This window comes from Cynocephalus volans, chromosome 11 (assembly GCF_027409185.1).
Source record: "Cynocephalus volans isolate mCynVol1 chromosome 11, mCynVol1.pri, whole genome shotgun sequence".
Classification (NCBI taxonomy): Eukaryota; Metazoa; Chordata; class Mammalia; order Dermoptera; family Cynocephalidae; genus Cynocephalus; species Cynocephalus volans.
The window spans coordinates 27,451,364-27,475,069 of NC_084470.1; the positions used below are offsets into that span (position 1 = coordinate 27,451,364).

General features: G+C 38.7%; 1 protein-coding gene across 2 annotated transcripts in view; it reads right to left on the reverse strand.

Annotated features, from left to right (window-relative positions):
• Nucleotides 1–23,706, reverse strand: part of NEK11 (NIMA related kinase 11) — a 266,113-nt gene that overhangs the window by 134,966 nt on the left and 107,441 nt on the right. The window contains exons 11-14 of one of the 2 annotated variants that reach the window (XM_063113915.1): nucleotides 21,343–21,436; nucleotides 18,894–19,001; nucleotides 16,048–16,162; nucleotides 13,131–13,972 (exon numbers count right to left, since the gene is read on the reverse strand). In XM_063113915.1, coding sequence (XP_062969985.1) covers nucleotides 13,944–13,972; nucleotides 16,048–16,162; nucleotides 18,894–19,001; nucleotides 21,343–21,436 — 346 coding nt within the window. In that variant the 3' untranslated portion in view covers nucleotides 13,131–13,943. Of the gene's footprint in view, nucleotides 1–13,130; nucleotides 13,973–16,047; nucleotides 16,163–18,893; nucleotides 19,002–21,342; nucleotides 21,437–23,706 lie in introns of those variants that run through there. The other variant, XM_063113913.1, reaches the window with a different exon arrangement.

Sequence of the window (23,706 nt, forward strand, 5' to 3'; positions counted from 1 at the left end):
GCTTTGCCCTTTTTGCCATGTGAGGACACAGTGAGAAGGTGCCATCTACGAACCAGGAAATGGGCCCTCACCAGACACCGAATCTGCCAATGCCTTATCTTGGACTTCCCAGCCACCAGAGCTGTAATAAGTTTCAGTTGTTTATAAGACACCTGTTCTATGGTATTTTGTTACAGCAGCCTGAACAGACTAAAAAAGTGTATTAGTTTCCTAGGGTTGCTGTAACAAAGTACCACAAATTGTGTGACTTAAAACAACAGAAATTTATTTCTCACAATTCTGGAGGTCAGAAATTCAAAAATCAAGGCATCAGCAGGGTTGGTTCTTTCTGGAGGCTCTGTAGGAGAATCTGTCCCATGCCTCCTTCCTGGCAACTGGTGGCCATCAACAATTCTTGGTTTTACTTGGCTTATAGATGCATCACTACAATCTCTTCCATCATCTTCTCTGTGTATCTCTGTGTGTATTTTTTCTTCTCTTATTTTAGAAGGACTTGTCATTGGATTCAGGGCCTAACATAATCTAGGGTGATCTCATCTGAAGATCTTTACATTATTTCTGCACAGATCTTTATTCCAAATAAGGTCACATTCTGAGGTTCCAGGAGGACATATCTTTGGGGGAGACACAATTCAACCCACTACAGGAAGTAATCAAAGGCTTTGGGATGGAGGAAAACTTCACTGTAGGCTCCCTAGGGATGGAATCAAGTCTGCCTTTCTCATTAATATACTTCCTTTTCCAGCAGAGTAGGTGCCTGATAAATATTGTTGAAGGTTGAGTGTTGATGACAGTGGTGTTCAGGGAATGCTTTGCTGAAGGATTTGAAAGGCAATTGCCTAAGAGCAGGCATATCAATTAGAATACAAAGGAAAAGGATAACAGCAGTGTGAAATTCCTAAAAAAAAAAAAAAAAAAAAAAAAAAAAAACCAACAAAAAATAAACCTTCCCTAAAGGAAGCCCACAAAGAAGAAAAAACCAGATAGTTTTGAAGCTATTTCTACAGAACCACACAAACAACAGCTTTTGAAGCTCAGAGAGGCAAATTTCCGCTTCAGAAAATAAAGTCTATTGTAATAAATCTTTCAGAGCAAAGAGAAGCACCACTGGTTATTTTCTGATCACTGTAAAGAACATAACATTTTGGTCACAAAGGAACTGAAATAAATGGACATTGTTTAAGCCACACAAGCATCTGGAAGATGGGAACTCACAAGCCATACTTCTATAGGCCAGGCTAGGTAATAAACACACCATTACCCAAGTTCACCCAAGAGACACACCCTCACTAATGGCACTCCAGGCCAGCTCTACCCTTGTTCTGAGTATCAAGCCTCTATCTGCCTGTGGACCCCTCATTAACTCAGGTTTTGGCCACTTGCTCACAGATGTCACTAATGACTATTAGCTATTTCACCTGATCCTTCATCTCATTAAATTGTATTCCTTCCTCAGTCTTGTGTAATCTTCTGGTTTAAACATGTTCAATTCATTAACATGATCAATTGGTTTTCAATAAATGAAGGTCTTGTTCTTCACTGGTTGGTAGGGAGTTATTAGATAAAGTCTGAAAGATTTAATTTTCAGTCTGTGTGACCTTTGGAGATTTCATCTGCCACATGTTTAGTCTGAGGCAGCATAACGGTATAGCCGTACTGAGCCCTGATATGATTTGAAAAGTAGGACTTGGACCAAATACCTGTACTCATTTCTTCTATTTAATGGAAATCTGTCACAGCATAGTGAAGAAACCTCTGGACTAAAAAAGTTATAGACTGGAGGCTGGGTCCCAGTTCAAGAACACCTCTTTTATCTTCTACCTCTTTGCACCTCAGTGTCCTCATTGATTAAAAAAAAAAAAAAGGAGATGATTATTAATACATGTTAGTATTTGGGAATTTTATCAAACCAATCCCTCCTCCCAAGTAAGAACTAGAAAATGAGAGAAATAGAATGTTTAGTGAGTTTTTAAGTTGAAATATAAGATTAACATTTAATAATTGCAGTGATTATTGAAACAGACTTGCCACCAGAATCACCTGTGGAACTTTTAAAAACCTTAGGTCCTTAGATTTAACCCTAGTGTTGCCCAATAAGATTTTCGTCAACAATAAAATGTTCCAGATGTTTGCTGTCCAATACAGTAGCCACTAACCACATGTGACTATTAAGCACTTGCAATGTAACTAACGTGACTGAGGAACAGATTTTTAATTTTTAATTAATTTAAATAATCACTCGTGGCTATCAAATTAGCACAGTTCTAGACAAATTGCTTTCAGTGTGTGCTCCTCAGTCCAGCAGCATTAGCATCACCTGGGAACTTGTTAGAAATGCAAATTCTTGGGCTCTACTGCAGAACTACTCAATCAGAAGCCCTGGGGGTGGGGATCTGCCAGTGGTGTGCTGGTAAATGTTTAATTGTCTCTTGGGGAGCGGGAAGCACTGATTAGTAGTATTTGACAATATCCCTGGTGTAAATTTAAAGAAAGTGAGCTGAGACGCTGGGTACCATTCAAGCTTTTTATTAAAGGAAAATAATCTGCCGAGCTGTGCTCAAAGTGGCAGGCAGCCCAGGGCTGCCTTCAAAATGGAGGACAGTACCAGGTGTGGGGGTGGTAGAGCTTATATAGTGCGCCAAGAGCTGGCTGATACCCTCAAGGAGGGTCATTATGCTAATATGGAAACTATGCGACCAGGGTAGAGAACTGCACCCTTGCAGAAGCAACAGGGCTTCTGTTTAAGTCACAAGGTAAAGAGAAAAGGGGAGGGGTTTGGTGCTGGAGTGGAAGACAAGGCTGGCGGCTATTTTGTGCTTATTGTATGCACAACGGCACCAGTCACGTCCAAAATCCATCGTAAATACTCTCCTCGTGGCTGATTTCATGCTACTCACATAACATCAAGGAACATGAGATTGGAAAGAGAGACAGTGGGTGCCAGCTCCAGCTTGCCACTCGGCCCAGCAATCTGTGTTTTAGCAGACTCTCCAGGTAATTCTGAGGCACAGTATAGTTTGAGAACCACAGAACAAGACCTTCTAAGTCTGTCTAGGATGACAGAGGCCATGGTGTTTGTATTTTTAAAATATCCCTGAAGGATGTTGATAAGCAGCCTAATTGGAAAGCCTGGACTCAGAACCCACATGAGCCAAGTCACCTTGAGGAGCCAGACTCAGATTATTAAGACCTTTTTCTCCTGAGCATGAACAAGACTGAGCCTCTGACCCCAAAGTGGAGGGTCACAACCAGCCAGCCTTTCCTTAGAGCATCCATTCCAAATTCTCTACCATCTTGATAAGATAAATGACACCACAGGTGTAAACCACTTTATGCGCAGACCTAAGTCATAAGCAACACCAGCCTTCTAGCCACCCTTTTCTCTCCCACTTAAGAAAAGGAGTGAGAATTATATTAGGATAACCCAGAATCTGCTCCAATTAATTTTTAAGAAAATTGTTTACAAACCAAAAATTTTCTGAAGACACATTATAGCTGTTTACAACATACAGTAGTAAAAAAAAAAAAAAAAAAAAAGTCTCTTGAACAAGACATGCCCTTGGCTATAGGACATGATCTTCTTTAATATAAATCTGACCTGCCTATCTCAATAAATTTATGATAAAAATTTAATGATAAAACTATACACATTAAATCATATCTGGAATATTCTAATGTCAGGTGCAGCCCTAAGGGGGGTAAAATCATACACTCATTTGAATGAACACAGACTTTTCCCTATCTTAGAAATCTATGCTATGGAAAAGTAGACTACTGAAATTTCTATATATTTTAACTAAAGGAGAAAATAATAGAAGTAATTTAGAGCAACTTGTCTAAAGCCAGTAGGTCTTTTGTACATATAGCCTCCAAGGTGGAGTGGAGAACAAATCCCTATGTATCAGGCAAATCACCTGATTTCATTATAAACCCAAAGCAGTGAGTTCCATTAAAATAACTGCATGCATTATTTGAATATTTCCATTGCAAAAGTCATAGTTATGCCTACCAAGCTCTATATTTTAATCTGTTGAGTTTGGCCTAAATTCCAAATGAGACTACAGTGGAAAAACTAATGTATATTCTTGTCCTTATTATGCTTCTTAGCACAAAATATATTTACATTTATAAATTTTTAGAGAGAAATATCTGGAAACTTTAGCTGCCAGTTTATCAGCTCCGGATGGCTGGCAAAGGAGCATAATTTTTAAAAAGACCTTTGTCCTGACTTCTGGGTATAACAGTGGCATCCCTGACCCACTAAAAGGAGGACACCCACTTAGACGTGCTTTCATCAGCATGGATTAAAGAGTCATTCACAGTTTGCTGCACTCCCCCTATTGTATCTACATTTGTGTGGACTTGGCTGTAATTCTGGGAGCTATCTATAGTTCTGACAAAAAAGAGAATTTTTCTTGGTGCAAAACTAACTGGCCCTGATGGACATTACTAAAACCATAATTTGATAAGTAGAATGATTAGTGATTTTATATTTTTAATAAAAGCAAAAACTATAGCAAATAAAAATATTGTATTCCAAATTACACTTAATTCATTAGTAAAGGTGCTTATAAGCTATAATCAGAAGGTTTCCTGGGGGCTTAAAAACCACAATATTATTCATCACCATTTCAAAGGCTTTAGGTGGAACTTGAGAAAATGTTACAACTTGCTTTCACATTGATTGTCCTTTTTTAGAAAAAGATTGCTGTGCACTTTATGTGCTTTATGTACTGTGCTAAACTCTGTGTACTACCTAATTTATTTCTCACTAAACCCCTGACAATTGGGTATTATTAATCCTAGTGTACATGCTATGGTTTGCATGTGTTCCCCACAGTACATGTGTTGGAAACAATCCCCAATGCAACAGAGAGGCGGGACCTTTAGGACGTGATTAGGTAGAGCCCTCATGAACAGATTAATGATGTTTCCACAGGAGTGGATTCCTTATAAAAAAAGAAGGATGAGTTTGGCCCTCTCCCCTCTCTATGTGGTGCCTTCTGCCACATGATGATGTGGCAAGGAGTCCCTCACCAGATGTCAGCCCCTCTTGGACTTTCTAGCCTCCAGAGCTATGGAAAAATAAATTTCTGTTCTTCATAAATTACCTAGTCTCATGTATTCTGTTATAGAAGCACAAAATGGACTAAAACAATACAGATGAGAAAACTGAGGCTTGGAAATACAGTCATTCCTCAGTATACATGGGGGATTTGCTCCAGGATCTCTCCATGGATACTAATATTCGCAGATGTTTGAGTCCTGTATGTAAAATGGCATATTTGCATATAACCTGCACACATCCTCCTACATACTTTAAACCATCTCTAGATTTATTGTAACACCTAATACAATGCCTACACATGACTTCATTTGTGTGTATTCAACAAATTCAAGTTTTGCATTTTTGGGTTTTTTTTGGTTTTTTTAAAAAATTTTTTAAAGAAACTTTTATTTTTAAATAACTTCAGATTTACAGAAAAGTCACAAAGATAGTACAAAGAGTTCTGCATACCCCATCAGCCAGTTTCAGTGCTCCTGTTATCTCACTTTACCGAGGTGCCTTTGTCAAATTAAGAAACCAGCATGGGTACATTACTATTAACTATATTCTAACTTTATTCAGTTTTTACCAGTTTTCCCACTAATATCCTTTTTCTGCACCAGGATCTAATTTTGAATCCCAAATTGCATTTAGTTGCCACGTCTCCTTAGTCGCTTCTAATCTGTTACAGTTCCTTTAGTCTTTCCCTGTCTTTCATGCCCTCAGCACTTTTGAAAAGTACTGGTCAGGTATTTTGCAGACTGTCAATTTGGGTTTGTCTGATGTATTTTCTTATGAGTAGACTGGGGTTATGGTTATTTTTGTTTTGTTTTTTTGAAAGAATGCCACTGAAGTCATGTTCCCTTCTGATCACATCATATCAGAGGGTACCTAACAGCCACATGGCATCACTGATGGTGCTAACTTTGATTATTTGGTTAAGGCTGTGTTTGCCATGTTTGTCCACGGTAAAGTTCCTGTGTTTCTCTTTTCATAGTTGATCCTTTGGAAGTGAGTCACAAAGTCCAGCTCATTCTGGGTGGTGGTGGGGGGGAGTGAAAGGGGAAAGTATACATATTATATGAGAATACTTGTCTCTTCTCCCCCACTTATTGCGAAATATGTATTTTTTTTTTCTACAAAATCCTCTTTCTTTTATTTATTTGGTGCTAAAGGTGTTGAGAAAATTCTTATATTTCTGAATTATTGGCTCAGGACGCTACTTTGAGCACCTGTATCATATCCTTTTTTTTTTTAAATTTTATTTTGTCGATATACATTGTGGCTGATTATTGCTCCCTATCACCAAAACCTCCCTCCCCCCTCCCCCCCAACAATGTCCTTTCTGTTTGCTTGTCGTATCAACTTCAAGTAATTGTGGTTGTTATATCGTCTTCCCCCCCCCCCGGTTTTGTGTGTGTGTGTGTGTGTGTGTGTGTGAATTTATATATTAATTTTTAGCTCCCACCAATAAGTGAGAACGTGGTATTTCTCTTTCTGTGCCTGACTTGTTTCACTTAATATAATTCTCTCAAGGTCCATCCATGTTGTTGCAAATGGCAGTATTTCATTCGTTTTTATAGCTGAGTAGTATTCCATTGTGTAGATGTACCACATTTTCCGTATCCACTCATCTGATGATGGACATTTGGGCTGGTTCCAACTCTTGGCTATTGTAAAGAGTGCTGCGATGAACATTGGGGAACAGGTATACCTTCAACTTGATGATTTCCATTCCTCTGGGTATATTCCCAACAGCGGGATAGCTGGGTTGTATGGTAGATCTATCTGCAATTGTTTGAGGAACCTCCATACCATTTTCCATAGAGGCTGCACCATTTTGCAGTTGGAACTTCATGGGATTTTTTTTTTTACTGAATATTTTTCATCCCTGGTTGATGGAATCCATAGATGTGGAACCCACAGATATGGAAGGCCAACTGTATTTTTTTCCAAAGTCTATATAGATGATAAATGGCAGAACTGAGGAAAAGACAAAGTCTGGCTCCAAACCACTTCCAAGTACAGTACACCAGTGGCTTTCAGTGCAGTGGATTTTTGCAAAATGTCTATAGATACTACAGAAGTTTTAGTCATTCTTACTCTGAACACATTGGAGGTAAGGTTTTGCTAGGTTAGAGAAAAGTACTAAATCATAGACTGTTTATCCAAATGCTATTTTACTCATCTCAGGCATCTGGAATGACTCAAGTGGATGACTGTGTGGTATCTATGGAGGTGTCCCTCTCAGGTCTCCTTTCAAGAACATGCTGATTAACTGCAAGACATGAACTGAGCCAGCAGCCTCCAACTGCAGCTATTGTGGAAGGGTTGAGCGTTTGAGCCGGTGGGGATAGTAGGACACAGCTTTTCTACCCAATGCAGGATTCCTCTGTGGGAAATCTTTGAACCAGAGCTTCCCAGTGGGCTCACTGAGGCTGTTTCAGTGCTCTAGTACAATCTGAGACTCTTCCTACCCAGACCTCCTTCCTTCCTGCTCACCTTTCACAGGCATCAGACCTGCATCACAGTCTGAAGGATCTCTGCCTGCTCCTGATCCAACTACCATTTTTCTTTTAACAGACATTATTCTCAATACATCTCTTGTACTTCTAACTCTGTCTTGGTGTCTTGGAATCTGCTTCCCAGAGGACCCAGCTGACACAACCACTAAGAAGTATTTTCACATAGTGGCCTTACTAGACCTGTTAATAAAAAATAAAAGAGTAATCCACCAGCCAATATTTGCTCATGTTCTGTCATATGGTAAGTGCTGTCATGGGTTTCACGGGAGAATAAGCTGATGCAAACAAGAGACAAGTGTGCACCTGTAACACAGACTATTCTTCATAAAATCTTTTTATTCACGTTAATTCCTAGGCAGTAAATACACTAAGGAGTCTGGGAGGATTACCTTGTGGAGGTGTGGTCACTTCCATTAACCTAATTACCATTCTATGGTTATTTCAGAGGAAGAAACCACAATTTTGCACTGTTGGTGGCTTACCTAAGAGGTTACCTAAATGTAGGGGTATCTATAAAGAAAGAGGTAATGGCTAGGGGACTCAAAGTATGCATGGAGGATTCTATACCCAGGTCTCAGAAACTCCTTTAGTTTTCATATTTCTGGTATCCAACTGATAAAATTAGATTACAATCTCCTTAAGGAAAACAAGAAAAATATTTTACTTAAACACTGAGGTACACAAATTAGCCTCTTCCAGCACCTTGTTATTCTATTGTTTCCCCAACTGTATTAATCTCTGCAAGAAATGTATGCTGTTTATGAAAAAAAGTATTAGTGTTCTTTAAGGATTTCCTCCCTAGATTTAGTCTTTGATTCAATAAATACTTACCAGGCTTCAAATCCAAGCTAGTCACTGTATGAGCTGGTGGGAATAAAAAGATGAACAAGGCAGACATGGTCCATGCTCTGAAATTTTCTAAAACCTACTTTTTCTCAACCGTCAGTTACCTTCTAGCCCTCTCAAGTATACCACTAAAGTTTCTCATTTGAGGTGCCATGAACACACAAAGGTTGGTCTTATTCAAAAATGTATAATTTCACAAATAAAAGGAGGCTAAATATGGGGCTAGAGACCATATGTTCATAAGCAAAAGCTTATGTAAATTGTCAGATCCTAAAATGGGGTTGTGGGTAGTTGGAGGGTGAAAGGAAGGAAAGGGGTTAATTTAATTCTATGCTATTTGAAGCCAGAAAAACAGGTCATGTAGAATTAAGCTGGGTGGGGGTGGGGGGAGGGTTGATTCATTTTTCCTAGATTCAAAGGAGAAAATCAATCTGAGATATAAAAAGGATAAAGTCACTTCGATCTCTACAATCCAAAATGTCCAGGTACAAAATGCAATGAAAGATTGCAGGCATCTTAAACTCATCTACAAATATTTACTTTTCCAGCTAATTTTTAATAGTAAGAAGAACTACCATAAATAATTTAAAAGAGCTATGGCCAGAAAAAGAAATCCAGACAAGTCAAGGAGTTAGCAGGAAAGGATGATAAGTTTAGCTGTGAAGCTGGGTATGTTCATTTACACTACACATGCATAGAAATATATTCCCACATGTGGATGCCAATGCACAGGACAATAAGACATATATGAAGAAATCATGCTGAGAGTGAAGAGGCAAATCTACCTGGTGAGCTGCAAATGCTGGCAACTCCACAAACATACTTCCCTACAGACTGATGTGAAATAATGGACTGAGTTTAGAACAAGCAAAATTCATTATACTGCACACACATAGATAGATACACTGTTATGAAACATGACAATCATTTTGGATCTTTTTGCAGGTTTCCTTTTTTTCTATTTTGAGGGATTTTTTTGTTTGTTTTTTTGTTTGTTTTTTTTAGGAGCAAGAGAAAAAGAAGTCAGTGGAAAATGCTGTTAGTCATGAATGACAAAGGCTATTAGACACTGTTGCCATAGTTCCTTGCCAAAAAGTTCTTTCTGTTTTTTTCTGAAGATGAGCCATTTCACTTCAAAAAATGAAAGAGTTTGACAGATGATTCTAGGAGGCTCTCCCACTTACAACAATTAGTGTCTGGTACTGCCACAAAACAAAACAGAAAGTTCCTTAAAGTCTGGCCTAAACACCAAAGGAAAATATTTCAATCACCTCAACAAAAAATTAGCGAACACATCAAAGACAATGGTTATCTGACTGGAGCAGGTACAATCCAATATAGCTGTATTTGTTTTCTATGGCTGCTGTGACAAACTGCCACACATTTAATGACTTAAAACACCACAAAGTTATCGTCTTATAGTTCTGTAGATCAGAAGTCTGACATGAATCTCACTTAGCTATGATTCAGTTGCTGGTAGGGTGCCTTCCTTCGCAGGGTTTCAGGGGAGAATCCATTTCATTGCCTGTTGCAGCTTCTAGATGCCACCTGTTTTCCCTGACTGACATCCCCCTTCCTCCATCCTCAAAACCAGAAATGAAGATTTGGGCCAAGTCCTTCTAACACTACCATTTCTTTGGTTCTCCCCCTCTGTCTCTCACTTCCACTTTGAAGGACATTTGTGACACTGGGCCCATCTAAATAATCAGGAAAATCTTCCTATCTTAAAGTCAGCTGATTAGCAACCTTAGTTTCATCTACAACCTTAACTAATTCCCCTTTGCCATGTAACATACCATATGCACAGGTTCCAAGGATTAGAATGTGGCTATCTTTGGAACCCACTCTTCCGCCTACGATTTATAGCTGGTAGAAATGAAAATTTAAGATAGATTATAAACATTGCCCTTACAAATAAAACCCTATTCACCAGAAGTTTTGGCAAGGCTTCATTCATATGGCCCCCAAATACAATTTTATATATTAAGAACTGAATTAAGAGATTTAAGAACCAACTTAAGAAACGTCTCATGTATACCAAAAGACTGCTTTTCAGGCTTAATCATAAAATTTAAAGATTGAAAAATGCATTGTTTTTGTCATCAGCTTTGTAAAATCTAGTTGTTATATGAAGAAATAAGTTTATTTTAGTTCATATTTGGGTTAAGTCAAGGTATTCTTTTGAAAAAGAGTAATGGGACTTGTTTAATTGAAACACAGGCCATATGCCATTCAATTCTATCTATGCGTTTTCTTAATTATTATAATTTCAGAGTCAGGTAGGTAACTAAGACTGCTGTGATAGATATCACTGTGTGTACCCATATCTGATTCCTCCTTGAGCAGCATAGGAAAGATTGTACCTTCCATACCCTTGCTGGATGTTTGGGCCACATATCTAGTTTTAGTCAATGAAATTGAGAGGAAGTGATTTCCAAGCTGAGGAATTTACATGTAAGTGTGCTACCTCCAACCTACTCCTTCTACTGCTTTGGGACATTGAAAGCCACACGTTGAGATGATGGTAGCACATAAAAAAATAGGAGAAATCTGGATCCCTAGTCACTGCACAGAGAAAAGCTGCTCTAGAGAGATTCCTGACACACATAGGACTTCATGGGAATGAAACATAATGCCTTGTTACTCAAGTTGACAGGTTTATTTGTTACAGCAGCAAGTCTAGCCTAGCCTGAGAAATACCATACTATACTTTAATGAATCAAAAACACCATCAATTTTAAGGTGCATCATTACATTATGTATCACTAAAAAAAACACTGCCATTAAATTAAGATATGCCATCTATTGTAAGATGCATCTCAATTTCAGAGATTTTTAAATATGCAAAATATGTATTTTAGACTGAAATATGGAATATGTCTAATATTTGACATATTCTTGACCAGAAGCATCTTATATTCTTATACTATACAAAATAATGTTATTTCGAGATGCTGCTTTTTCTCCACTCTAAGTATCATGAAACATAATTGTTCAAACTCCTCACATACAGACATAAGTGTCTTTGTCATGACTCCAACTACTTTGAGTTCAGCAATTCAACCTCCCAGAGCACTTCCAGCCGAAATGTTTGAGATACACCTCTCTTTGAGTCTGCATAAAAAACTGTCATTGTGAGTTTCTGTTTTTGTTTTTGTCCATTTGTGCTGCTATAACAAAGTGCCACAGACTGGGTTATTTACAAAGAACAGAAATTTATTTCTCACAGTTCCAGAGGCTGGGAAGTCCAAGATCAAGGCACTGGCAGGTTCAGTCGTCTGGATCAAGGCACTGGCAGGTTCAGTCGTCTGGTGAGGGCTGCTCTCTGTTTCCAAGACGGTGCCTGTTGCTGCATCTTCCGGAGAGGAGAAATGTTGTGTCCTCTCACATGGTGGAAGTTGGAAGGGCAAGAGGGACAACCTTCCTCCTTCAAACCCTTTAACAAGGACACCTAATCCTATTTGTGAGGGAGGAGCCCTCACGACTTAATCACCTTTCAATGGCCCAATCTCTTAATATGATCACACAGGCAACACCTGAATTTTGAAGGAAACAATCAACCAGGGTGATCTTAAAGTGCAAGTTCTCTTTCAGTGAGATTTAGACAGGATTTTTTCATATTGCTTATTCTGTATCTATATCTTTGCAACATAACCACTTACTGTATTGCTTTTAAAAAATGATTTTCAAAAGGCTTGTTAACAAAGATATGCCAGTTTTACAACCCAGGTTAGGGCATAAGTCAGGTTCACAATCATGGTACCGTAAGGTAGCATAGGGTAGGTTCTAAGAAAGGAGAAAACAATCATTGAGAATAGTCAAGGAGTTCTGGTGGAAGACAGAACTGGTCAAATCAAAGAGGAAGTCTTTGAGCTAGGTCTGAAAAGATGGATTGGATTCCAGCAGGTAGAGAAGAGGTGATAAGCACCATCTAACCATTCTGTCTGGCTTGATAATAATAGCTCCTATCACTGATGGAGCCAGATACAGTAACATATGTAGTGTGTGCTCTCGCACTTAATGCTAACAGTAAAAGTCTGAGGTTGGTGTTACTAACTATATTTTAATGATGAAAAAATAAATTTTAAAAACTGCAGATCAGAGAAATTGTGTCTTGCTCAAAATCACAGCACTAGCACATGGGAAAGTCACGACTCAGATGCAGATCTGGACTCTTTCCTGAGTCATACGGCAGCTTAGCTTCCTTTGGACATCAAAACAATATTCTCCAGGTGATGAGCTCATGACCCCTGAGCACAACTGTGAAACTTGCATATATGGAAAATAAATTAATCAACCAAGGGAAACCATACCACAGAACATCCAAAACATGGTCTGAAACACATTATATAAGATTTATGTAAGATTTTACTTCATTATATTTGTGTTCTATCCTAACTTAAAGCCATGACTGATTCTTATTTAATTTTCTGCTTAACTGATTCATTTCAAACCTGAACCATGATGAGCCAAGCAAGGCCACTTAAGAATGCTCTCTGCCCTACCAGTATGGCCCTTTGCTTAATAACTGCTGTATAATTTATATTTAGCTAAGGAATGAACCATGGGATCAATACAGCCTCCGTAGGTAAAATACTTATTTTGAGAGGTCCATGGGTGCTGATTTTCCCTATGGATACCTGATGTTGTGGGAACCAATTGTTGCCCTATGTCTATTATGCTTGCTTAGGACACCAAAGCAAAGTGGATGGTTGGGCAGGTGTTAGGCTGTATCCATTTAAATTTTTCAAATTGGATATAATCTTTTACATTTCAGTTAGAGACTTGTCATGCAGAAGGAACACTATAAATTATTAAATATGCCTCAGGGAGGAGAATCAGCCCATCTTTATTCAATATTAGACTCATTCTAATTATCCTCTAGAACTCAGAAAATTAGTGAGTGGCTGTAGGGGTCTTTATTTCTGGGATTAAATATTACAGTCAGGTGGAAACACTATCGTGAAACAAACGTAACTCAGTGGAATATGTGACAAATATGAAATAAAACCATGATCAATTTGTGTTTATAAATAAAGTCTTGAAGACATCTAAAGCTCAGAAGTGATGAGAGATCCAAGAATGTGAAAGTGACCCCAGCATTTGGTCTTCTTTTCTGAGGACTTAAGAGCCAGATAGCTCCCCCTGCTTCTCCATCTTGGGCTAGATTTGGGAGTCTGGGCTATCACCTTTTGTTCTATGACGCTTAGCTGCTTTGGCAGGCACCAGGTCCTTTTAGACCTGTTGGTACGATTCCCTGACACTCAAATGTGAGCCCTCCAACTATAAAAACCAAAAAGAGAGGAGCAAAAGGATCCTAGCCCCACACCTCTAAATACCCAATTTTCCTCCTGAGAGAAGAACCCAAAACTCTGTTAACACTTTTTGTGGAAGATAAAGTTGGTCAGCTGATATTAGAATAAAACCCCAAACCTCATGATCATATGGATCATATTCTAGACTAAGGGCTTTATGTTCCAAGTGATAGCTAGAGAACTTCCCAGGTGCTTTCCAACTCCATGACTTCACCACATCTCTCTCAGCCATTCATTAGCTAAAACAAAGACAGATGAGCATTACTCATGATGTGATCTTTCTTTCTGGATATCTTAATTTTTTTTTATTTATCAGCTTTACTGAGATATAATTTAGACAATAAAATGTACTCATTTAAAGTGTAGAGTTCAATGAATTTTGACAAATACACACATCTAGGTAACCATCGCCACAATCAAGATATCAAACTTTTCTATCACCACAGAAGGTTCCCTGTGCCATTTTGGAGTCAGTTCCCACCACCACCCTCCGGGCAACCATTAAACCATTATAGATCTATCATTTCTATCACTATAGATAGGTACTACTGGTTCTAGAATGCCATAGAAATGGAATCATTCAGCATGAACTCTTTTGTTTGAGGCTTCTTTCACATAGCATAACATTTTTACATCCATCCATATTGTTCTGTGTATTGGTAGTTTGTTCTTTTCATTCCCAAGTAGTGTACATTGCATAGACAAACTACAAGTTTGTTTATTCATTCACCTGTTGATCAACACTTGACTTGTTCAAGTACTTATAAATAAAATGCTTATATAATAAAATTTTTAGTACTTATAAATAAAATTGCTAGAAACATTTGTGTACAGATCTTGTAGATAAGTTTTTGGTTCTCTTAGGTAACTATATAGAATTGCTGAGTCAGTAGAAGTTTTTTTTAAAAAAAAACAAGAAAAATATATCATGTTTAACAGAGTTCAAGTCACCTTATTTCTGTTTGGACATTTAAAAGGAAGCAATGACATCATAAGCCATAGAGTAGCCCACAACTGAAAAGGGCATATGGAGTTGCTCCAGTCAAGCAAAGTACCTTGAGATCAGAGCTTTCTCTAAGCTCATGGGAAAGGGCTCAGGACTTGCTCAAGGAATTGGCTGAAAGGGATATTAAGAGGTGACAGCTGGTCAGGCTATGGGCAGGCAGGCATCCGAGGCCTACTCCACTGCAGCCTTTACATCTGAACAGTTCGGTTAAGGAGTCATGCTCTGGGTCATGAATCTCAGGCTATTCCAGCTTTGAAAGAAATGTTGTTCTGAAACTCAGGTGTGAATTGCTGAAAATAATGTCAGAGTGCAAAAAAGTGCCTGGCAAAAATGAATGTGCAAGAAATCATCAGACTACATATAAGGAATTAAATAGGGATAATTTCTTTAACATTCCAGTTGTACTTTCTCATTTGATTGTAATGGTTACTCACGGCTTTGGCTAGATTAAACCAGCTATAGTCAACTAAATGCATATCAAATGTAAATAATAAGTCTTACCCTGCCTTCTTACCCTGCAACTAACTCCTCATATCCCACAGGAAATTTTCTAATTCAACATCAAAGATTGATTAAACATTTGGTGTATGAGCTTAAAAAAAATGACTGTGTAATTTTATTTTACATTTACATGCTATAAATAAACAAATAGAATCTTCCTCTGGGAAAGTTTGGAGTCAGATCTTCCAAAAGGCGAAGAGCACTGGGAAAATAATTAACCACTTCAGAGATCATCAACAAATTAAAGTCTAATGTTGTAAATTTCATGATTAAGCTATGTGATCACTAATCATCTTGTAGTTGCCCACCACTCCAATGAATTGTCAAACCCAAAGGTTGTATTTTCACAGTTCTAAATTTCCCTTTTCAATTTAATATTTGAGAAAGTATAGCACTTAGAAAATATAAATTTACAGAGAAAAAAAATAAGGAAAATGTTTAAAGTATTTTACAAGGTATCTGGCCCACCTAAAACTACTACATGTTTGTTGTTGTTTTGTCTTACAGCTTATTATAGAGACCTAAGTAGTATTTCCTTGCAGCATGAACAAGATGGTCAAAGGAATAGATCTGACCATTTCCAGTTTGGTCAGTAAATCATTACACTGTCTACCATATTGAAAACTCTATGACAAAAGACAAAATGAGAGGTAAGGAGGACAACAGCTTGAGTCTCCCTGTAATAACTGATGGCAGGTGGTCACACACATCCAGGACTTCTCTCAGAGGCCAGCAAAGCCTCAGAGCCAGCCACACAACTCATGTATCAGCTGAGAGGACCATTCTGAAACTGATGCAAACACATACCATGATGTCCAAGGTCAGTTATGATGTCCTCTACACTTGATTCAAGTTCACTGAGGTCCCGGGAAGGAATAGGCTGAGACTCAGGCAGGTTCTCTGAAGTCGGTTCATCAAATTCCTTGTGGAAGGTAATTAACAATTTATGAGAAGCTGATAGAAGGAACTAGCACTACCACAAATGAAACAATATTCTTGTTTAGAAGAGTATTTGGAAACAAAAATCTACCTAAACTTCTCCCTTAAATATGATAACATTTTAAAACTTCAGGACGGTAACTTGGAATAAGAGAAACAGCCCTGAATCAATGAGACAGGTGAGCCTGGGTCATTACTAGGTGAGTCAAAAGGGATGCCCAGGGTGCAAAGTTGCAGGCACCCCCTTTCAGGCTCATGCAAGTGCAGGCTCTATCAGCAGCTAAGAGAGGGTTCCTCCGTCAATTTTGCACCCAGGGTATCCCACTTACCTCATCCCACTCCAGACCTGCTCAGTTTCCTCATCTCAAAATTAAAGGTGTTGGCTTGAATAACTTCCAAGTTCTCTTCTAGTTTTAAAAGTTCTGTGATTCTATGAATTCCAATTTCCCAAAAGAAAAAGATCTAAAAGGCCACATGATGAAAGAATTCACACTCTGATATAGTTTGGAAATGTGATCCCTCCCAAAGCTCATGTTGAAATCTGATCCCCAACTTGGCAATGTTGGGAGTGATTTGGGTCATGGGGGGCAGATCCCTTGTGAATAGATTATGCCTGGGGGTCGGGGTCGGGGGGCGTGTAGTGAGTTCTCATTATATTAATTCCCACAACAGCTGGTTGTTTAAGCAACCCTGGCACCTCCCTCCCTCCCTCTCTCTCTCCTCTCTCTCTCTCTCTCTCTCTCTCTCTCTCTCTCTCTCTCTCTCTCTCTCTCTCTCGGTTCCTCTCTTGCCATGTGATCTGCTTGTACCTACCAGCTGCCCGCCACTTTCTGCCATGAGAGAAGCAACCTGAGGCCCACACCAGATGCAGCTGTCTCAGAATCATGAGCCAAATAAACCTCTTTTCTTTATAAATTACCCAGTTTCAGGTATTCTGTTAAAAGCAATAGAAATGGACTAATACACAGTCCAAAAAATTAAAAGGTAAATTTCCCAAGTCAATTGGTATTTCAATAAATAATTCTGCCTTTTTCCCCCAGGTGTGTGTGTGTGTGTGTGTGTGTGTGTGTGTGTGAGTGTGTGTGTGTGTGTGTGTGCGCGCACACGCGTGTGTATGCAACCTAGAGCTGATGCTGAACAGACCTATTTTCCTTGCTAAATGACTTTCATGGGGAACTACTCCAAGAGTGTCTTCTTATTAAAAAGGAAATTAAAAGGAAAGTTGAAATTAATCTTAAATGAATATGTAAAATGAAGCCATGCCACACTGTGGTGTGGCATTTGTGAGAATATTGTCATGAAGTGTTTTTAAAAAGTCCGTTTACTGTACTGTATAATAATTGTTTCAGGAGGTGAAATTGGTTCAGAATTTCAAAGGATTACTGATAGCACACAGAGAACTCTGAGAACAAAGAAGAGACTGCATGAAATGTCTTTACACGTACTTCAGAAATTATTTGAAAATAAGTATTTGGACTCTCAATTGCCTTTGATTTGCTGAGGTTCTCTTTGAAGAGAACAGACAGAATTGTTAGAATTGCTTCTATTAGAAAGAGAGAACTTCTCTGAACTTTGATCCCCATCACCACTCCATGCATGTGTGGAGACCTGATCTGCTATACACTTTTCACAGAAACCCAATTTTAACACCATCACAACTGCATGTGCTACAGGATAAAAGACAAGGCCTGTCTTGTGTATCACGTTATCGTATTAGCCCATTTCTGTTGCTCATAACAAACTACCTGGAACTGGGTGATTTATAAGAAAATGAAATTTACTGCTTACAGCTTCAAAGGCTAGGAAATCCAAGGTCCAGGGACTACATCTGGTGAGGGTCTTGGTGGTAGTGACGGTGACCCAGAGGTCTCACAAGGCAGAAAAATGGTGGAGCAGAGACGGACTAACCTCTCATGCACTCTCATTTTAAAGCCCTCAGAACCACGCCCCTGACCACCATTATTAATCCATTCACTACTGCATGGTCCTACAACCCAATCACCTCTTCAAGGCCCCACCTTTCAATTACCACCCTTAACAGTTACAGTGGGGATTAAGTTTTGAGGAGACACTCAGCCCAAGGCAGGTGTATATAGTCGTTAAGCTACCATCTCTTAAAGAAATGGTGCCTAACGTGACTCAACTGTGCTTCAAGATTTCAAAGCCCAAATTTAGTCAAGCAGAAAATGCCTGCCAAAATAAAAGAACCTGTTGATTTGAGTCTGAAAACAAAGCAAGCCACTCTCCTAAATGCCTCAAAGAATTTTTATAACATGTTTAAGAGGTGACATAGCAAACCCATCCTCTCCCCAAACTCTGATTTTCTCCTTCAACTGCTTTCGAAATATAAAGTGTTTGCTTCAGTTAGGCAAGAGAGAAAGAAAGAAGAAGGAATAGAGAGCAAAGCCCCAATGAGATTAGAAAGGAATTAAACCATAAACATGTACATGGGCAAGGGGAAGTAAGCCCTCAGAGACAGGAGCACTTTCCTCTTCTCCTTCTTTATCACATTTTTCGTTAGCCTCTTGGATCTGATAAATCCAATTTTTCGTATATTTTATTCCATCCTTTTCAGCTCAATGGTGCCTTTCCCTGAGATGTTTAAAACCCTTCAAGCCCCTCTGCAAAGTGTTCCACTTCCCGCTTTCTCTCTCCTTTGTTCTCCGAACATGTTTAACTGCCTCAATGTTGTGTCTGAATATGATTAAACTTGCCTCTTCCCCGCCTGGCTGCCTCTCCTTATCCTCCTCCTGGGGCCAACAAGAAAGTCTTGCCTTAGGTCGCTCTTCCTTTTCTTCTGTTCCTCTTAAATGTTTTTTTTCCTAAAGAGATTGTAAGGAAGTCTGTTCATAGGTGGTTTTTCCCAGGTCTTCTTTCATCTAGCAGTAAACTCCACTTTCCAAAGCCCCCACCTTCTGTCCATTAATTAATCAATGTGGTCCTGGACCAGCAGCACTGGAATTATCAGAGAGCTTGTTAATAATGCAACATCCCAGACCTCACCTTGGACCATCCAAGTTAGAATCTGCATTTTAACAATATCCACCCACAGATGATTCTGGTGCATTTCGAAGTTTGAGAAGCATTGCTATAAGCCACAATAATTTGAAGGAGAGCAAGTTGATTATGGACACAAGACAGCAAAGAAGATTTTCCTGATGGTGAAGCAGCATTTGAAAGAGAGAAGGTTTGATGCTAACAATGGGCCAGAGGGAAATGGCTGATGCAATTGAAGAGGGCAAGAAGCCTAGGTGTGCTGAGCCACCTTGTCTGCAGGCCTGAACCAGCTAGGAGGAGCACCCACCTTCAAGTGGAACTGATTCAAGAGGCATGTATCTGCATGGAGCATTTTCTGCCCCCATTAATACAAATTCAGGAAATGTGCTTCTGGAAAGCTCAGGGCCAAAGATGTTGGTGGCGTTAAATCTTAGAGTATCAAGGAATGAACCAATATCTCTGGCCAGGGCAGCATTGGGCCATTCCCCTCCTGCTCCCTTTACTCCTCGATGATGGAAGGGGGATAGAATTGGAAAGTTACTGGGGAAGTTATAAGTTGGAAATTCATAGGATCCTGTGGAACCTTCTTTCTTCTTCTGAGGTGCCAAGATCAGGACTTTTTGTCTTGCTGCCATGTTCTATGGGATAACATATGGACAATAAAATCTCCTGAGATTCTGCCTGCCATATGGTCTCAAGCTTATCTTCAGTTACTTCAGGACCCCCAAAGGGCACTGATTTATAGGAGGGGGACAGGACCTCATACAGTGTAGTTATAACACTGACAATAATTATATCAGAAATTAAAAAGAACACAAAACGATCATCCTTAAGGGTCAAAGAAGAAAAGCAAAAAGCCTAGGTAAATTATCAGATACTAATATTTAAGAGCATCCTGGAAACTACATTTTAATTTGCCGTATGGTAACTTGAAGAATAAAAAAAAGTCATTTAGGTTTTTATAAAACCAAATATTACCATGTCTGTACTTCTCAATTTCCAATCTTAGGTGGTTGATCACATGTCACCAGTGTCCCCACATTGTCTGTTAATTGGTCCAATAAACAGAGGGAGACTCCTAAGGTCAGAGGGCTAGGCCCCTGTCTGATCCAACTTTGGATTTGTGGAAGTCTAAAGCACCTGGACCCACTAAATAGTTGAGAAAAGCAAATCACTGGCAGCTCTCCCCCTTGCAGAGGGGCAGAAAACAAGCGTGCCTAGGCCCTGCCTGGCTGAGAGTGAGCCCTGCTGAGGGCTCCTGCACGACCCAGGTTTTGGAGCCCTCTGATGACTAAGCTACAGCAGAATTAGCATCCTCAGCGTTCAGGGGATTGTCCTCACAGTCTCAGGAGGCTTGGTTGTTCCTGCTAAAGGAAAGAATCTTTCTGAGATGCAGAATCTCCAACGAATGAACAACCAGATTTTAAGACGGTAAAAGTTCTCCATAAAAATGTTTGACTCTATCCTGAGTTGCTTTTACCCAAAGAGCTATGAGGTTGGTGTTGATGTCTATTGCCCAAATAGGATCTCATAAAGACTACCTTAACTATCAGAACCTACCCCCAGGCCTGTGGAGATATTTTCAACCATTAGAGAAAATGGCATTTGCTATGCAGAGATTTGGATTACAGAAGACACAAATGTGGGATCCATTTCATGCGAATCTACAACCCTGTTCATTATTGGACATATATGGTAATTCTTCAAAGTTTGAATGTGTTTATTAACACAATGCACAATGATATGGATGGGAGACAGAAAATTAAAAAGACAAGAATTAAAAAAAGAAAAAGAACAATGGACTATAGAGGTAAATCAACAAGAGCATGGGTGAATTTAAAAATTAGATATACACACATTTATTCTGCCAATTGATAATTTTAACCCATCAACTATGCATTTAGTGCTGATTCAGTTATCTTTTACACAGTAGGCCCTTGATATTTGTTGGATGAATCAATTGATCCATCTCTAGGTGCAGATGCTTTGAATTAGTGTTGTCACCACCTGCTGGTCAATATTCTAGAATCCTCCCTGGAATTGGGCAAAGTTGGTCTGGATGCTTTTGTTTCCCATCCTGTCCCTTTCCCTACCCAACCCCATGAATCTGAAGTATCTGAAGCAAGAAAACGTTTTCTGTAAAATTTAAAACCAGAGGGTACTTACATGGAGTATATCAACACTCAGCTGCTGAAAGTTCTGCGATCTCAATTCTTGCATTCTTTTGTTATTTTCTGCATATTTTTCTTCCACAATCTTTCTGCAAATTTAAAGTGAACACAGAAAAATAACTGCAAATTGCTAAAACCATATCTCTATTATACAGATAAGCGTGATCCCTGTTTCAACAGGCAGACAGGGCTGTTAAGAAGCCAGACCATCAGGCCTCTCCCTTATCAAGGTGTATGCAGTGCAGCACCCAGTTGATTTTCCTTTAAAGCACACAAGAATGCTCTGGCTCCTTATTCATCCCTATAAATCCTCAAATGCAGCAGAAGGAAAAGACAGTACTCATCCCTATGAGTTCTGAGTGTGATGACAGAAGTGTATGTCCCCAACACCCAGCACAGTGCCTAACACATACTAATAACTCAAAAACTGCTTTCAGGGTGAACAAACTCATTAGCAAAGAAAATAGAGGTACATGTCAAAGAATTTATAGAAATTTATATGCGAGTCATTGTGGAAAAGAATTTTTCTACAAACACATTATCTTTGTTTCCTCTACTTCGGGAGACCTGAGTTTAATAGACCTGCTACTAAACTGGAAGGAAGATTTGAGTTCTTATGATTACTTGTGTGCTAATTTATACTTAGATTTTTTTTTGAAAAGTCACTGAACATACTTCCAGTCAAATTCTCTTGTCTATAAAATGGGTAAATTATAACCTGTCTGATTATAGAGTCATTTTCGAGGTAAAACACATGATCTCTCTTGAATTCTAGAAACGACGAACAATCAGAAACCATTCCAATATAATTCATTCATAAAATCAAGATCAAACTTATTTAAAACCATTGCCTTTAAATAAAAAAAAAACAGTGTCATGTGAAAGATCTATGACTTTCTTTTGTGTATAAAAACTTTTAATCTGAATAACTTGTAATCTCTATGTAAATTATTAAATTTGCCTTTTTAATCTGTTCCTATCAGATCTTTAATTTTACTTTTACCCTCAACTAATGACATGAACCTTGGTCCCTTGGAAATATTGCCATTTTGAGGTGTTAGAAACAGATTTGACACTGTGAGTTGATACACTGGCTCAAGCAGTTTATGTAAATATCTTTTCTCAGTAAAACCCACAATGCTATAGTGGTTTGCAGAAACCAACTTATATTGGTTCCCCAAAACAGACTGTGTACCTATTTTCTCAACTGAACATTAAATGATATCACATTGGCAGCTTGAAATTGACCATGGTGGTAGTATTTATACCACAGAAATTGGCCTACAAATCATCAGCCCCCTTCAAACCCAGAGCCTGTTGCTAAACATTTACCAGCACACCACTGCCTGTGACGCACTTTGATGAAAATCTTCTTCCACATTTATTAAATAAAGCAAGTGTTAAGGGAAAATATTCTCATAGATTATTACTCAGTTCATCATGATATTCATTCTAAGTACAAGGACACCTCTAAATCATTTTTCAGATACATTCACGAGGTCACAAGTAAACAGATTTGCATTTCAAGTCTTTTCTGTCTCTCTAGTTCTTGGTTGGGGCTTCTAAGATACCAAAAAGTTGGCAAAGGGAAAAAGAAGATGGAAAATTAGAAAACCGGACAACCCACCAACTGAAAAATCAGTCTTTGAGAAATTGAGAGTCTAGGACTCTTTGAAATTCCACTTTTTTAAGCTTTATTAAGGTTTAATTAACAAACAGAAATTGCTTATATTTATGATGTACAATGTGATGTTTCGACATACGTATACATATATCAAATATATGTATACATATACAAGCTAATTAGCATATCCATCATTCACATACTTACCACTTTTTTGTGTAAGAATATTTAAGCTCTACTCTCTTAGCAATTTTCAAAAATACACTATTATTACTTATAGTCACCATGCTGTACAATAGATCTCCAGAATTTACTCCTCTCGTCTGATGGAAACTTTGTGCTCTCGACCAGAATCTCCCCATCCATGCCCCTGGCCCCTGATAACCACTATTCTAATCTCCACTTCCATGAGTTTGACATTTTTAGATTCCACATATAAGTGAGATCATGTAGTATTTGTCTTTCTATGCCTGGCTTATTTCACTTAGTATAATGTCCGCCAGGTTTATCCATGTCGTTGCAAATAATGGGATTTCCTTCTTTTTTAAGGCTAAATAATATTCCATTGTGCATATATGTACCACATTTTCCCTATCTGTTCATCCATTGATGGACACTTAGGTTGATTCCATATCTTGGCTACTCTGAATAGTGCTGCAATGAACATGAAGTGCAAATATCTCTTCAGCACACAGATTTCATTTTCTTTGGACTTAAACCCAGGAGTAGGATTCC